We start from the raw sequence: 14,821 nt of genomic DNA, 5'->3' as shown, positions 1-14,821 counted from the left end.
GGGGTTTTATTTTAAGGGTCAATGCTTAATATTAGTTCATGCTCAAGGTTGTGGACACACAGGTCTCCATGTATGGACAAAGCATAATGGCAAATACACGCACACCAGGGCTCCATTTACAAAATAACTCTATGTGAATGACGATGATTTTCACCATGATTTTCATGGTAAAATGTTGTAAAAATGTTTTTTTTTTATTAAATGTCATGGTGGAGTGATGAAAAATGACTTTAACAAACAATCTAAACTCACAGCTTTATTTGTTCGGCGAAAAGAATTGATTACTCTTATTGCATTGAATAAGTCAAGAGGGCCAACTCAGTTGTCACCGGTGATAAATAATCACATACACAAAAGTGAAAAGTGTGATTCTGACTACGGATTTAAGACCGGAAAAAAATACCTCATACGTCTGCACATACTGCTGGTTTTGTCTCAGATTGATGATGCTTTCAATATCCTTCAATCAGGCAATTCAACAGTAAATTGTTTATTAAATCTCCCATTTGACATTTCTTTCCCCTACCTCCTCTTGACTGTCTCAAAACGCTATAAAAATGTTAATGTAACACCAAGTTACAAGTAATTAGACTTTCAAAGCAAATTATTATTATTTACTTTACAGCATTTACAGCATTTAAATACAAAATAATAAAAAATCTTCTTTTGAACAGCAACATTTTCTGCAAATCAAAAATATCAGTACATCATTTCTGCTAAGGTATATATGCTGATATAAAATGATACAAGTAGATCACGTAGCAAACATATGTTTAATTGACAGGTTAAAAGATCAATCAGAATCATTAATCAAAATAACTGTTGTAATTAAAACCTTACAGCCTGCTCAAGAAATACTGCAGGTTCAGTAATTTCTATTGAAATGTTTGTTGACTTTGCAAACAGACACAGAGACAACTAATGAAATAACAAAAAACTGCTTCTGTTCCTTCATCCAGACAAGGTTCATCTTCACCTGACCCTCTGAGTCGCGATAGTGGATCAGGAAGTGCTTCCCGTCATAGTCGTAGGAGACAGAATTCTTCTCGCGCTCCATGGAAACAGGAGAGGCGACACACCAGAAAGGGGTCTTGAATTCGTCCAGTAGAGTCAAACTCATGATGCAGCAATTCTGGCAAGACGTTGTGAGATTTTAGTGGGATTCCATTCCAAGTATTAATCTTTATTTATAATACAATGAGTGAAAACTGTCAAAATTCATCCATCTTTTTAATATGTCTGTGAACATTAAAACTAAACCATCATGTTGTTTCTTTAACCAATAAGTCCGTAATGTATGTTTTTTGCTTGCTTTTCTTTCTTTACGTGGTGAAACTGCTCGTGTCGTACCTTCACTGCGCCCTGCAGGGCCTCACACCTCCAGGGAAGGCTGATGCCGCAGGATAGAGGTGTGTGCTGCGAGTTAATTGTGCTGCTAATGGCAGGCAGCGGGATTAGACCATCGCTGATCTGAGCTGTTGAAACAAGAAAAGACGAGTGAATCTAAAACAACAATAATTTTGTCACTTGATTAGTGAAGGCTAAAAAGCAGATAACGAGTTCAGTTATTCAATGTTGGACCTAATCATCCTCAATTACAATTGTTTTAATGAACATAGCAAATAAATGTTATCTAGTTAATTGTGAATACGAGTTGAAAAGCAAACTGCAATGTGCAGGATGCTGCAAAGGATTCACAAAGGACAAAGATAATGTCGATGTTAAAAGGTCACACTGCTGATGTCCTGAGAGAAAAATCTGTCTGTGTTAAACACGTGGCTGCAGTGGCATTATAACCATATTTTGTATGAAAAAAGACAAAGCAAACCAATCGTGGATATTTTGCATTAACCTTGCTCAGTATAACTCTGACAAATATGAATTAAATATGAATCACACCTGCTCCAATTAAAGATCATTGTGAAATGGTCCATTCAGCACAGCACAGTGTATCTTAGTGAATATAAGTATGAATGTACTTCTCCTGCAGAAGATCTGGGGGAAGCTTCTGGACATGATCGTGCACGCACTGTTGTAGAGAACAAAGTGTAGTTGGTAGCCATGGAGACCATATTCTGGGTCTATGTCATCAAAAGGGGATTTAATTATCGGCTCCACGTAGGGGCTAAAGGAAGGGGGGGGAAGAAGAGGAAGATGAAGAAAAACATTAAGAAAACAGTATTTCATTAATGAGTTACGTGAGAGGTTTATTCTGTGGACAGGAATCCCCATGTGCTCTAACGTGAAACCAGGAGAGGGGGCTACAGCCCCGCTATGCTGAAGTCCCCGCTCATAGTAGGTGCTGGCTCACAATGATCATTCCTTATCAAGACGGCTTTGTGGTCCTAATGATGTTTTCTCTCTCCTCTCAGACGATCAATGTATCACCTTCAAGAGCTCCACGATATGTTATCACATATGTTGTTGTGAGTATTTCTTTACTTTCACATTCATTGGAGAACTAAATATGAACACGTTGTTACCAACACGACCCTTTAAAATAATGTCCACTTGTGACTTTATAGGAGTGTAAGTAAAACTTGACGGCCTAACGATCTGATGAGGATGTGGTTGTATGTAAGCATGTGAATAAAAAGGTGCCTGTTTGAGTGCAGCCTACCGAACAGAAGATCCCAGGCTGCTTCTTTCCAGCAGCCTGTGCAAGTGAAGGGTGACCATGACAAATGCAACTGATGGCTGATCCTGCAAACAGAGCCGTCCCTTGAATTTCAGGTACATTGTTGTCATTTTAAGTAATAAAAACAACGACACATCTAATTTTTCCGATTACCCGAATGATCATTTCAAAATGTCATAGCTGCACTAATTACCCTCCAGACCCCGATGATGACGCCGGGCTGTGGCAGCTTCAGTTCGACTAGTCTGTCCTGTCCAATGACCTGCGGGCTTTCAGCCAGAGCCTCCATGTCTAACTTCGCCATGAGGGACCTCCATCCTGGTCTGACGGAGCAGGCGAAAGGAAAAAAAAAACAGTCTGATTCAGAGAGGGAACAGAGGAAGCAGAGTGAGACAGAGAGAGCAAGGAGATGGACGCCGACTGTCTCACGTCTTCAGGCCGGGGCAGTTGAGGGCAATCCTCCTGACGCCGTGGAGTTGAAGGGTGGAAATCTGCTGGTAGTCGGCCAAGCAGCCTCCTCCGCTCCAGCACAGAGTCACAGAGGTCTCGCAGAAGTGGGACCAGCTCGGTTCACGTGTGCACTGACGGCCCGAGTGATGGGACGCCGTCAGCTCCCAGCTGACGTGCAAGTTTCTAGAAAGACGTGACGCGACACCGGATCACGGCAAAGAAAATATAGGGCAGGTATGACACAAACACAAGGCAGACCTGAAATCTGATATGAAAAGGGCTTCTGACATTATAAAAGATAGAAACTACTAGCTGAACACAGATACTCACTCAATGAAATGATATGCAGCAAATTCATGAAAACCCAGCTGCTGTGATAAATCTCTTGATCCAGTTGTGTCTGAAATGTAATTCAGGGCTTCCCCTGCTGCGATTCAGCCGGTGACTCGCTCAGGCACCATCCAATATCAATTAAGTGGAGGAACAAAGCTAAAAACTGGAGCAGCCCAGGAGGCCCCAGATGACCCAGGGGGATTTCGCTCTGCATTGTCTGTGTGTGTGTGGGTGTGTGTGTGTGTGTGTGTGTGATGTCTTGTTGAAATGATTATTACCGAGGTAAATCGCATGCTCCTCAGTGTCTCTCACAGACAAATTCCCCCACGGGGAATTGTCTGAGTAGGTGTGAGGCCGGAGGAAGGGGAGGGTGTGTGTGCGCATGAATGTGAGGGGTGGGGGCGGCCCTAAGTAATTTATTTCAACAATTCCGACAGCATCTCCAAGAAACACAATTATTTCCGCTTCCCCCTCTGTACCACAGCGACCGCCGCAGAACTGAAAATTGAGTGCTGCACAGCCTCTAATCAGAGGTTACAAAAACAAAGCGACGAGGGAGCTTTCCCCTGCGTGTTGGCGTCCCCCCCCCCTGGGCAGACATCTTGCTCGGGACAGATGCCTCCTTTCTCACCTTCAATAAGAAATTGTCAATAAGAGGCGATATGAAAAACAAACCCTGCTTTCTGTTTGATGGCGAAGCGGCTTCAACTGTTCCCTAGTCTCCACCTTTTTGAACTTTCCTAACAGGGCGGATCCGTACAAAGTTTTACTCTTTGCTAACCACAAACAAGGCAGGGGTTCCCATGATACCTCCCAGAGCTGCTTGCTTCCAATTTTAAAAACAGCTTCTGATGGCAGATTACAGCGAGGTATGAAAAAAAAAAAAAAAAAAACCTATCAACACATCTCCTTTTGGCCGAAAGTAAAGCCGCACACCGTGATATATTAAACTAAATAACAAGGATTGCCGGAGAAATAATGTTCTTTTTTTTTTCTTACCCTCTGAGGCACTCAAATGATTGAAAATGCACAGTAAGCCCTCATCTGAGTGTTTATTCACAAACAACACTTGACAGGCTACTTATGTGTCTGGTAAGTGAAATTTAGTACTTGCCGCATATTACATTTTTTTTAATTTTAACAGGTGCATCATTAAAGTGGCTTTTCAGAAGCAGTTTTTGTCCCTTCCGTCTCTCCGTCTCTTACCTGAGGACCCGCTCCGTCTGGCTGGGCATCCCGGTGTGAAGGCTGATGGGTCTAAGATGACTTTTCCACTTGTTCATTTCGTACGCAGCTACAGACGTGAAGTGCAGGCGCTTCCAGTAGCCCGCGGCCCGATCCTGCGCCTCCGTTGCGGCCGTCTTCAGCAACAGCTCGTCCGCGCAAATAGGCTCCCGCTTTTTGTTCTTGATTAACCCTGCTATGTATATCTTGTTCCACACAGCACTGCGGCGTTGGTATTCATTAAGGTAGAGAAAGGGGAGAGGTAGCTGTGAGTGAGGACAACTTCATAAGAAGGACAAATGATGTAATTATATGGAATAAGGTCATATTTGCTTATTTGTCCCAGGTCTGCCATTCTAATATAACCTCTTCCACTTATTCCTGAATGTAAATGTTCTTCTGTTTGGGTGTCGGTAGAGAAAAATGCTGTGTTCTGATAAAAGTTTAATTTCCTGTTAAGAAGCCGAGTCACGTGTTGAAGTTCCTACTTTATGTGTTATTATTGTAAATGGGGTTTCATGGAAATCACTCGTAGAAAAGTGGGTGTTCTGAGCAGCACTGGAAAGAGGTCACATGACAGTGTGCAGTACCTGGTAGCTGGTATTTTTTCACTGGTTTGCATGGCTGTTTCCCATCATGGTGAATTAACGGTTTAGTGCAGGCTGCACCAATTACAACCTCTCAAGACACCGAACCATGAACATTAGCTTCTCTTATGCATGTCAGTTCAGTACAATTACTATGTGGTACTACCTGATGTGCAGGAGCAAACTTTAAGGGTCACTAATCCCTGGCTCCACTCTTTCGATATATCATATTAAAGTTGTGGGATTTGACGTCAACATGGAAGCTGCTTTTGTACAATGTATAATATATACAAATCCAGACATGGGATGCCAAAATAGGGATAAAAAATCTGCCGACGCCATTAAGCAGATTTCGTTTTTAAGGATTGACTCAATGTCTTTGGGGATTTGATTGTTGTGATAAACAAATCAATCTTAAATTCAGTGTTTTAGTGCACTGGCCGATTTAAGGCAGAATAAGAATAAGGCAAAAGGACTCTCTGAAGGATTGTATTCCTAAGTGACGTATTTGACGTTACGGTTTATGTCGCATTAACACTACCCGGCTGGTACTTACTCATCATTTGCAAGCTGGTAGAAGAGCTTATTGATGTGGCTGATGCTGAAAAGAGCGGCGGCGTCTAGGTATGACAGAATCTTCATCAGGATCTCAGATGGCAGTCTGAGGAAAACGGTAATTAGACGTCACTACAAGGAAGTGACATCGGCGGTTTCATGGCGCCTGTTGTTCAGCACGCAGTTCTTTGGAGGCATCGCTGAACGAGACAAATGAGCTCTTGACAGGCGGTCTTATTATGCACTTCTGGCAACGAAACGGAACGAGCCGCGTCCGTCTTCGTCATTGAGCAGACTTGGTATTGAACCAACACAACATCAATTCACTGTTTTTTTAAAAATGCTTGTGTGAAAATATACCCTGACAACAAAACAACAGAGGAGGGTGTTCATACATCCAACGCAATTGTTCGCACGGAATTCTGGCAGAGAAATACACCGTTCTTAAGCTGCAAGAAGTGAGGAATCCAACAGAGGGAGATCCAATTTCACTTCATGTCTTGGTATGAATTTGAGAATTTGTGTTTTCAGAAAAATAAATAGTGAAATAAAGTAACTAGTCTTTTAAGGACAAATGTTGGTGCTGCATATCAAACTACAACCATATTTAACAATTTCTGAGAACACAAATCAAGTTGACTGTCTATTCAAGCGTTTTATAAGATCCCTAAATAGAGTGTCAACACATCAGATATTTCATCCACTATTTTTTGGCATTACTGATAAAACATAGTGTTGCGTTGTGTCAGTATATCTCGGAACAGGTAGCAGTAACGATTTGACTCGATTAAAATGCAAAAGTGAAAAAAATTATCTGGTTTCGGAAAAGTGACTATCTGCTTTTTTTGTTAGAATCACCGGTAAACTGATTAAATAAAAATTTAAAAAAGGTATATTTAAATCACTGTTTGCTACTAGACTCCATGTATACATTTTCAATTACGTGCCATGCTCGTATCGGGGTGATTGAGTTGTTTACTGGATCATTAAGTCTTAAGATGCCAACTGTGACTATGAGAAAGAAGAAAAATAATTTGTGCTAAATTGCTTCTGTCTGAATCTACATTGAAAAGACTTACCTCACTCGTACAGATTTTTGTGCGGTGCTTTGATTGAGTTTTAGCACAAACACAGTCTATAAATCCTTCATCCTGCGGGGTTAGAAAGCCTCGACTCGCCACAGGTTCTGAACGTTTTGATGGAAATTACCTTTCCATTAAGTTCGGACTGGACGCCGGAGACGATTTGTCGGCTCTTTTCGACGTCCTCGCCGCCCGTCCTGTCCTGGAAATGTCTTCTTTTGGTGCCGCCATGTGTTGCGCTGGTCTGGTCTTGTTAAGATAAGTTAGTTAAACTAATCTGCCGATGAAGTCATCGATAATGTCACTAAATTACCCGAGTTTCCGCGTCCGGTCTCCATGGTGACGTCGGGTCAAGTTTCTTGGGCAGCAACTAGTTTCCGGTGGACAAGGCCGATATTTGCCTTCAAAATAAAAGCAGAGAAAAGCTCATTTCCAATCAGAGATTGTGCGGTTCCATTTGCAACGCAGTAGACTACCGACCTACAGTATGAGACATCCCATAATGTTGGCATTAGTTTTATGAGTGTCGTTCTGTAATTATGTCTGATTAATTAAGAGAAAGGGACAGATAACTCTGACATAATCAGGGCATTTAAAGATGAAAAACGTAATGATGACTCTATGACTGTCATCAAAATGTTGCACCATAACAAATGGTCTTTCCACAACGCTCATTTAAATAAATAGATTCCAACCAACCTAGAAAAGATATCAGTTCCACATGGCAATCAAACAAATCATTACCATACATGTGCATTGCCACACACACACACACACACACATTGCTCCTTGTTTTCCTGTAGACTCAACCATAACTGTGATGTGGAAAACAATAATAAGGGTTTAAGATATTATGGTTTACTTGTAGGAAAGTTTTTATTTGTCACACTCGCACAGAGACCTGCACACAAACAGATGGACGGAAATATATTTTTTATAAGGTGGGTATTTTAAGCTGTGGAAATCATATGGTGGTCTGAGTATGCAGGTTGGGTCTCTTCTGATTTTTTGGATATTTAATTTTTTTTTCTGTAATAGAAGAAGGAGACACTGGAATAGGTTTTTAAACTGCTTGCTTTAAGTCCAACCACATAATCCACCTCCTATTCCTGGAAGCTAGTTGGCTCGGCTGGCTGTCAGGAAAAATAACCATAACACATCCCCAGTCCAGCCGATCATCCTGCCTGATGGAAGTGAAGTCCCTCTTAGGGCAACGGCAGCCCCTGGTATGGCAACGCCATGTACATGTAGGCCACATCCCTTTGCCTTTCATGTCCCCCATACTTGACATTTGATGATTTTTTTGTAGCTATGTGTCCTTCTGATGGCCTCGGGTGAGTTGTGGCTCTTGGATACCTGATGTCACTCTTCCGCATGGCCTGTCAGCCTGCTTTGACAGTGCAATGTTTGTCAAATGGTGCTGAGAAAGAATCAACACAATTACGTTCAATATGCAAGTTGTGTTTCATTACACAAGGATGTTCTATGTACTTTGTGCGAGCCTCATATCGTGAATGTTTTCAAGGTTTTGAATGCTTATTCATTGTGACAGGCAAACCTTAAAAGAATGATTTGGTTTCATCCTCTCCGCCTATCCATTTGCTTGCTTGTATTCAGCACTGATGAATTATGTTTAAGGAAAAGCAGACTTCCCCTCCCACTTTTTTCTTGAGCTAGTGAAGCTGAAAACAGTCTATTTACAGAGCCTTCCGTTGCAGACGTGAGTCCCATGCATAATGTAGTCATTTCACATATCTTTACATCGGTAAATGACAGCTCATTAAAAAGGTATTCGTGAGGGTTCACCGCTTATAAGGCCGACTCTTAAGACTTCTCAGAGGCGGGGATCACTGATAGGAACCCTTTACACGGCTCTTCAAAGGATGATCGCATGTCAAGAACTGAAAAAAGGCCAAGGGTAGTACAAAGAGGTGCAGGGCATTCTCTGTGAAGTGCGTATTTTCTGAAGTGTCCCCTTCTTTTAGTCAAATCGTGGAGAGTTTGTAAAACGTGATGTGCATTAGAAAGGATTTGCTGATATGCCAGTACACACCCACCAAGTAATGAAACATGCCAGCCAGATGCTCTTGTTATTTTAATCACACTAGTGCTTAGATTTGATTTTAGATAAGCATTCTGCAGTTGTTTCACCCACCACTGGATGGGGCACAAGTATCTTGTTTGGACTTATAAGATCGCTAAGTCTTCAATTAGTTACATACAGCCAACATGCATGCTGCATGTACCATGTAGCAGCAAGGTTATCCGCTGCAACCCGCATTATTTTTTAGATCAAGCAGGGTGGGACATGAGACACCATGATGTAAATGACAGACGTTGACATGACTGCAAGGGATCTCTGTCCTCCCGTGGGACCTCTGAGTTCACAGCATCCAAATAATGAATATGTAAACAAACCCTTTAGTCCGCCCATGTGCTCTTAATTGCCGAATACTTCTGAAGAGTCTCGTTGCAGTGGCAAACAAAGAATGGGCGTGAGTTGTCCCTCGGAAGGGAGCCCAGAGACTCATGCTTGTGTAGCACCACCGATCTGAGCACTCAGTTCGCAGTCTGACAGAGACAGGGAGCATACCAGCGAGATGGATTGCACAGGTAGGTCGTGATTTACTTTTTCTCAACCAAAAAAATGGTAAGTGGTTGTTTTGCAACAATTACCGATTAGAACAAAAGGTAAATATAACTGTTACACTATTTGAATTCGACACTATAATTTGTCACCAAATTGTTGAGGCGCACAGTTATCAGAGACCACCCGCAGTGGCACTCTCGACTTGGTCAATAATGGAATGTACGAAATGTGTAACATTACCTGATTTTTATTTTATTTAGCTATTATTGACTGCCGATTGTCTTTTTACGCACGATAGCCATTTTACGCACGCGGGATAAACGAGTGAACTGTTTGAAATTGTTTTGTTACTGCTGCCTGATGTAATTATTTTAATTTCATCTCAGGATTTGGAACAACAGCTGCCTGAATACTTTCCCAAAAACAACTCAGACGCCCAGGAGGGAGGGTAGTTACCGCCGCAGCGACTCGGAGTGCATCTGTGTGTCAGAGGTGCTTAGAGAAAGCGAGGGAGCATCGCAGATAGAGGAATAGAGAGAGAGAGAGAGGAGAGAGAGAGAGAGAGAGAGAGAGAGAGAGAGAGAGAGAGAGAGAGAGAGAGAGAGAGAGAGAGAGAAAGGGAGAGAGTGGAGAGAAGGTACCAAGTCCGGACCAGGTGACCGAGAACTAACAAACCTCCAAGGGGCTGCCGGGTAGTATCAGTGTGCGCGGGATCAACGATCCGACCATGGTGCCCTCGCGCTGCCCGGGACCCTGCGCCGTACTGGCACTGGTCCTTCTCTTGGGATGCGGCTTGGCTTTCTGCCTCGGCCAGAATGATACGGAGCCCATCGTGCTCGAAGGAAAATGTCTTGTGGTTTGCGACTCTAACCCTTCCTCGGACGGAGGGGTCACCTCCTCACTTGGCATATCCGTCCGCTCCGCTGGGGCAAAAGTGGCTTTTTCCGCCGTGCGTGGAACCAACCACGAGCCGTCAGAGATGAGCAACACGTCTATGACCATCTACTTTGACCAGGTCAGATGTTCACTGAATTTTGCAGAGTTCTGCAGGAGTCTAATTTTAACCGGATATCAGTCGGATCCGTGGCTCCAAAAATAGTTTTCCCTTTTCCCCCTCTCTTTACAATATACATGCGATATATTTGCTTTGGGGGAGCGGAACTTGTTTAAGGTTATGTTTCATTGATTTCATATCACTGTACTCGCTGTGGGTGATCTGAGCCTTGAGTGTCTGTACCCATAATAGAATTATACTATTTCCTTGGGAAATTGTTAATTCAATGCCTTGCGTAATTGGTGGGATTGAGGGATGCTCTATCAAAACGAGTGTTCATCCATGCAGATAGATCACATATGTAGGTCTCGGGCCTCTGTCGCACTGACATGCATTGTTTTGCTTCTGCTGGGATGGTCCACTTATCTGCTTTTGGACAGCAGCCTATTCTACACATCAACGTGTGAACCATCCCCAAACTACGACTGAAGCGGAGCCTTAAACCATTTGGCACAGACTGATACGCCTCTCTGCAGTCACTAAGCGTGGCAGGGGCAAACGATTAGATTTGGGGGTAGGGGGGGGAAACAAATGTTGTGTTCAGTTAAGCTTGCACGGGGTAAATATCTATATATCTATATATATCTAATGCCTTGTCTTTTTTCGTGCCCTTCTCGCGCAGGTTTTAGTGAACATCGGCAACCATTTCGATCTCAAAGCGAGTGTTTTCCAGGCTCCGAGGAGGGGGATATACAGTTTCAGCTTCCACGTGGTGAAGGTCTACAACAGACAAACCATACAGGTGAGCAATTATAGAGCAGTTGGGTTGCCGTCAGTCAGCATTCACTCGGAGACCCGAGCATGACACCGAACTCTCTCTCCTGTCTTGCAGGTGAACCTGATGCAGAACGATTATCCAGTTATATCAGCATTCGCCGGTGACCAGGACGTTACGAGAGAGGCGGCGAGCAACGGAGTACTGCTGATGGTGGAACGGGAGGACCGCGTCTCCCTGAAGCTGGAACGAGGCACCTTAATGGGCGGATGGAAATACTCCACCTTCTCAGGCTTTCTAGTGTTTCCTCTATAATCTAACCTGCGATGATCCACGTCGCAAGAGACTCTGAAAAAGAAAAAAAAAAGAAGAAAAAAAAACCCATGCCATTTACTTTCAACTTAAATAACTGTCTGCCAAGGAAGCCGACGAATATCTGTATACTTACACTCGTCCACTATCTAGTCAAATATGAACGTTTCCTTGGAGTTTCATATATTCGAATCCATCAGTCGACTTTAACGCAATCTGGATGATTAAAAGTATTGATCGGCCAGGGGCGTGTGCTTGTCGGGAATGTGGATTTTTTTCTTTTTTTTTTCCTTGCTTGGAAAACAAACTTTGCCAACAGACAAACGGGTGTACCTGGGAAAACGGACAAGGGCGAAGATGATGAGTGGAGGAACTGACGTCCTGGACAGGCCGAGTGTGTCATGCTCTATTTTATGTTTGTATAGCCTTAAAGAATATATGGTTTTCGTGAAGTATATGGAATTATGGACAACCAGAGAAGAAGTGCTCTCACGCCCAAGGCATTTTTTTTTTGCACGAATGGAAGTTTTTACTTTATGTTTCGTGCCGTCAATGGTGTTGCGTTTGGATGCTGAACATATTGAAACCTAAGCCAAATGTAGGCCGCCGACGAGTTTATTAAAAGAGGAAAAAAAGGCGACATATTTCAGCCACCGCGACAACTTAGAGCCCTTTTATTAAAGCATAATTATATAATTTATAAAGTACATATTCACATTATTGTGTGTTCTACATTTCGGAATCTGCGTAGCTTTGACGGATTTAATGTTCAGTGACGTTGCTGACCAAATGTACATTGTGGAAATAATAGACAAATCCCTAAATGTCCCGCTTAATAAAAGATATTGTATTGTATAGGCTGAGCGCATTTATCGCTGTTCATTCCCAGGAATTTGCACTTGAAGGCAGCAGGTTGGAGAAAAAAAATACTTATAGTCTGATAGTCTGGTAAAAATGCGTTTGAGGCCAAAGGCCTGAGGGGAACAGAGAGCGGGTGTTTAGTCGCTGTCCGCGGTGCTGAAATGCACTGACGTATCGCAGCACTTGTTACAGAAAAAAAACACCACAAGACTTTTTCCTGAGAGAGAAAAAAAAGAGTTGTATTTTTGTTTATAGAGTAACATGCATTGAATGGAAATATTGAACCCCAAGTTCCAAGACATTGGAACATTAACGGAAAGCGTCGTCTCATGGAACACGAGCCAGGATCAAGCAAACATACATTTTTTATTACAGGTTATTATTATTATTACAGGTAATTTAGCAGACGCTTTTATCCAAAGCGACTTACATTACACTTTAAACCCATGGCTTTTTCACATTTTTGCCTGGGGAGCAGTTAGGGGTAAGGTGTCTTGCTCAGGGACACTTCGACATGGAACATGGGGCAGCCTGGACTCGAACCACCAACCTTGTGCTTCCCCAAAACACCTTTTCTAACCCCTGCGCCACGATGACCCATTTTGATGTATGTTCACAAGGGATTGTCTCGTAGGATAAAACAAGGGAGTCGTCCATACAAGTGCAGGCCCCCCCCCCCACAATTGTGATGAAACAATTGTTTCATCACAATTGACATTTGTTTGAAAATCAAACTTTAGTGATAATCCCCCCCCCCCCCACACACACACACAAACCCACCAGTGTCCTCTTCCTCCATTCAATCTCTCCACCTCAAACCCACAGACAATATCACTGCCCCCCCCCCCCTCCACCCACCCAACTAAATGCAGGGTGTTACTAAATCTGAATAAAAGAGTTGAAGAGAAAAAAGTTGATTTACAGCAATTTACTTACAGCAACATATTTGTCTACCCGCTTCTCATATTTTAATCCAGCCTTTCATCCCTCAATAATATCTGATGTTAAATATCAGTGTTGTTGCAATTCAAGTGTGGACTGAGCAAATGCAAAATCACTGTAATTCAAAAAGTCAACTCCTGTTTTGTGCAATTGTGTAAGTTGCAGTTAGGTTGTCTAATTTAGCAGAGCAACATGCAATTACCACAGGTGAGTTCTCTGTTGTAGTATCGAGTCAAAGGGCAAACTGTGTCGCTTCACCTCATTTTGGACAATTCCAATCTTGAGATCTTCGCAGAGCTGTGGAGGGAGGCACTGTTGTATTATACACGTCGCGGTGTTAAGTCATGGGAGACAAGAGAAACACTTTTGAACTTCCTGTGTGGAAGCTGGTCTGCTTGCCAAGGTCCGTACAGAGACATTGGCATTTGTAGAAGGAGCTTTGGGAGGCAAAAACTGAGGATTGTCTGGTGAATATGAAATATAGTTTCTTACTTATTGGAGGAAGACAAAAGAGGATACGCTGCAGGGATTTGTTAAGACTGGTTTGAAAATAAGGCAGTGCGTTTCTCAATCAAGCTTACAACGGCTAAAGAATTTAGCTTGCAAAGCTTCGACCAAACTATCACTTTTTAAAACTTTTTCTTTCTCAAAATGACCACATTCTTGAGTGATTGAGCCCTCTTGAATGGTTGGACGTGGTTAAATGGTGCAAACAAATCCGGCACGGCATTGGAGGAAAAAAAAGTCAGAAGAGTTAAGAGCCTTTTTAAAACATATTTAACCCTTACATGTAAAAAAAAGAAAGACATGGAAGTGGCTGTTCCTTCCAGTGGCGTTGGACTGAAAACCAACCACTGCTCGGCCTGTGAAGTGGTTGCATTCATAGTTGATGATATCATACATGTGAGCGTACGGAAACTTGAGTTTTACTGATGGCCATTTGCTTTTTTTTTTTTTTTTTACATGTACACACTTTCATCTTGTGTGTAGCAGAATGTAGCTGAGAACAAAGAGAAAGTCCCGCTGATCGCTTGCTGATGCCAGCAATTGGACTGCATATAGCAGTAGAAACTGCCACTGAATCACAGTGATTAGGAGAGTGGGCTCAACTGGCCTATAGCTAATTATGTCCATACTGTTATGGAAAACAATTTTCCATATGATCCCCTTAGATAATTAAGCTAGCCGTTTGTGCATTAACATTCAGCCCGCGCACACGGCAAATGAGAAATGTAAACAAAAACACGTTATTGCTTCATGTAATTTCCGCACAACAGAATTTAAGTGCAAGATGAGGATTGTTTGTTGTTATTTCATGTCTTATATAGAAACACTGTTTTGCTCCTTGATACAACTTTATTGTATAAAAGATATCTTAATTATTCAAGGTTTACGAGCCCAACTGGTATTTTTTGTTGGTAGCTGTAACAATAGATTCACCCAAGTTTTCAGCCATGTTGGAGTATTAAATGTGTCCA

The 14,821-nt window shown here is 42.5% G+C and overlaps 2 protein-coding genes across 2 annotated transcripts; one reads left to right on the top strand and one right to left on the bottom strand.

Moving 5' to 3' along the window:
- Positions 1-474: 474 nt before the first annotated feature.
- fbxo15 (F-box protein 15) lies at positions 475-7,256 on the bottom strand. The gene is made up of 9 exons (XM_040167923.2): positions 6,997-7,256; positions 5,789-5,893; positions 4,628-4,867; positions 3,068-3,271; positions 2,832-2,961; positions 2,621-2,703; positions 1,980-2,125; positions 1,351-1,475; positions 475-1,132 (listed from the first exon to the last, which is right to left on the bottom strand). Exons 1-9 carry the CDS (start codon positions 7,098-7,100, stop codon positions 866-868), a joined length of 1,404 nt encoding a protein of 467 aa, XP_040023857.2. The 5' UTR covers positions 7,101-7,256; the 3' UTR covers positions 475-865.
- Positions 7,257-9,146: 1,890 nt separating this feature from the next.
- On the top strand, positions 9,147-12,400 carry cbln2b (cerebellin 2b precursor). The gene is made up of 4 exons (XM_040167632.2): positions 9,147-9,482; positions 9,846-10,474; positions 11,136-11,255; positions 11,346-12,400. The coding sequence occupies exons 2-4, from the start codon at positions 10,187-10,189 to the stop codon at positions 11,541-11,543; spliced, it is 606 nt and encodes a 201-aa protein (XP_040023566.1). The 5' UTR covers positions 9,147-9,482; positions 9,846-10,186; the 3' UTR covers positions 11,544-12,400.
- Positions 12,401-14,821: the final 2,421 nt, after the last annotated feature.

Source organism: Gasterosteus aculeatus, chromosome 21 (assembly GCF_964276395.1).
Source record: "Gasterosteus aculeatus chromosome 21, fGasAcu3.hap1.1, whole genome shotgun sequence".
NCBI lineage: Eukaryota > Metazoa > Chordata > Actinopteri > Perciformes > Gasterosteidae > Gasterosteus > Gasterosteus aculeatus.
This window is presented reverse-complemented; position numbering and strand designations above follow the sequence as displayed.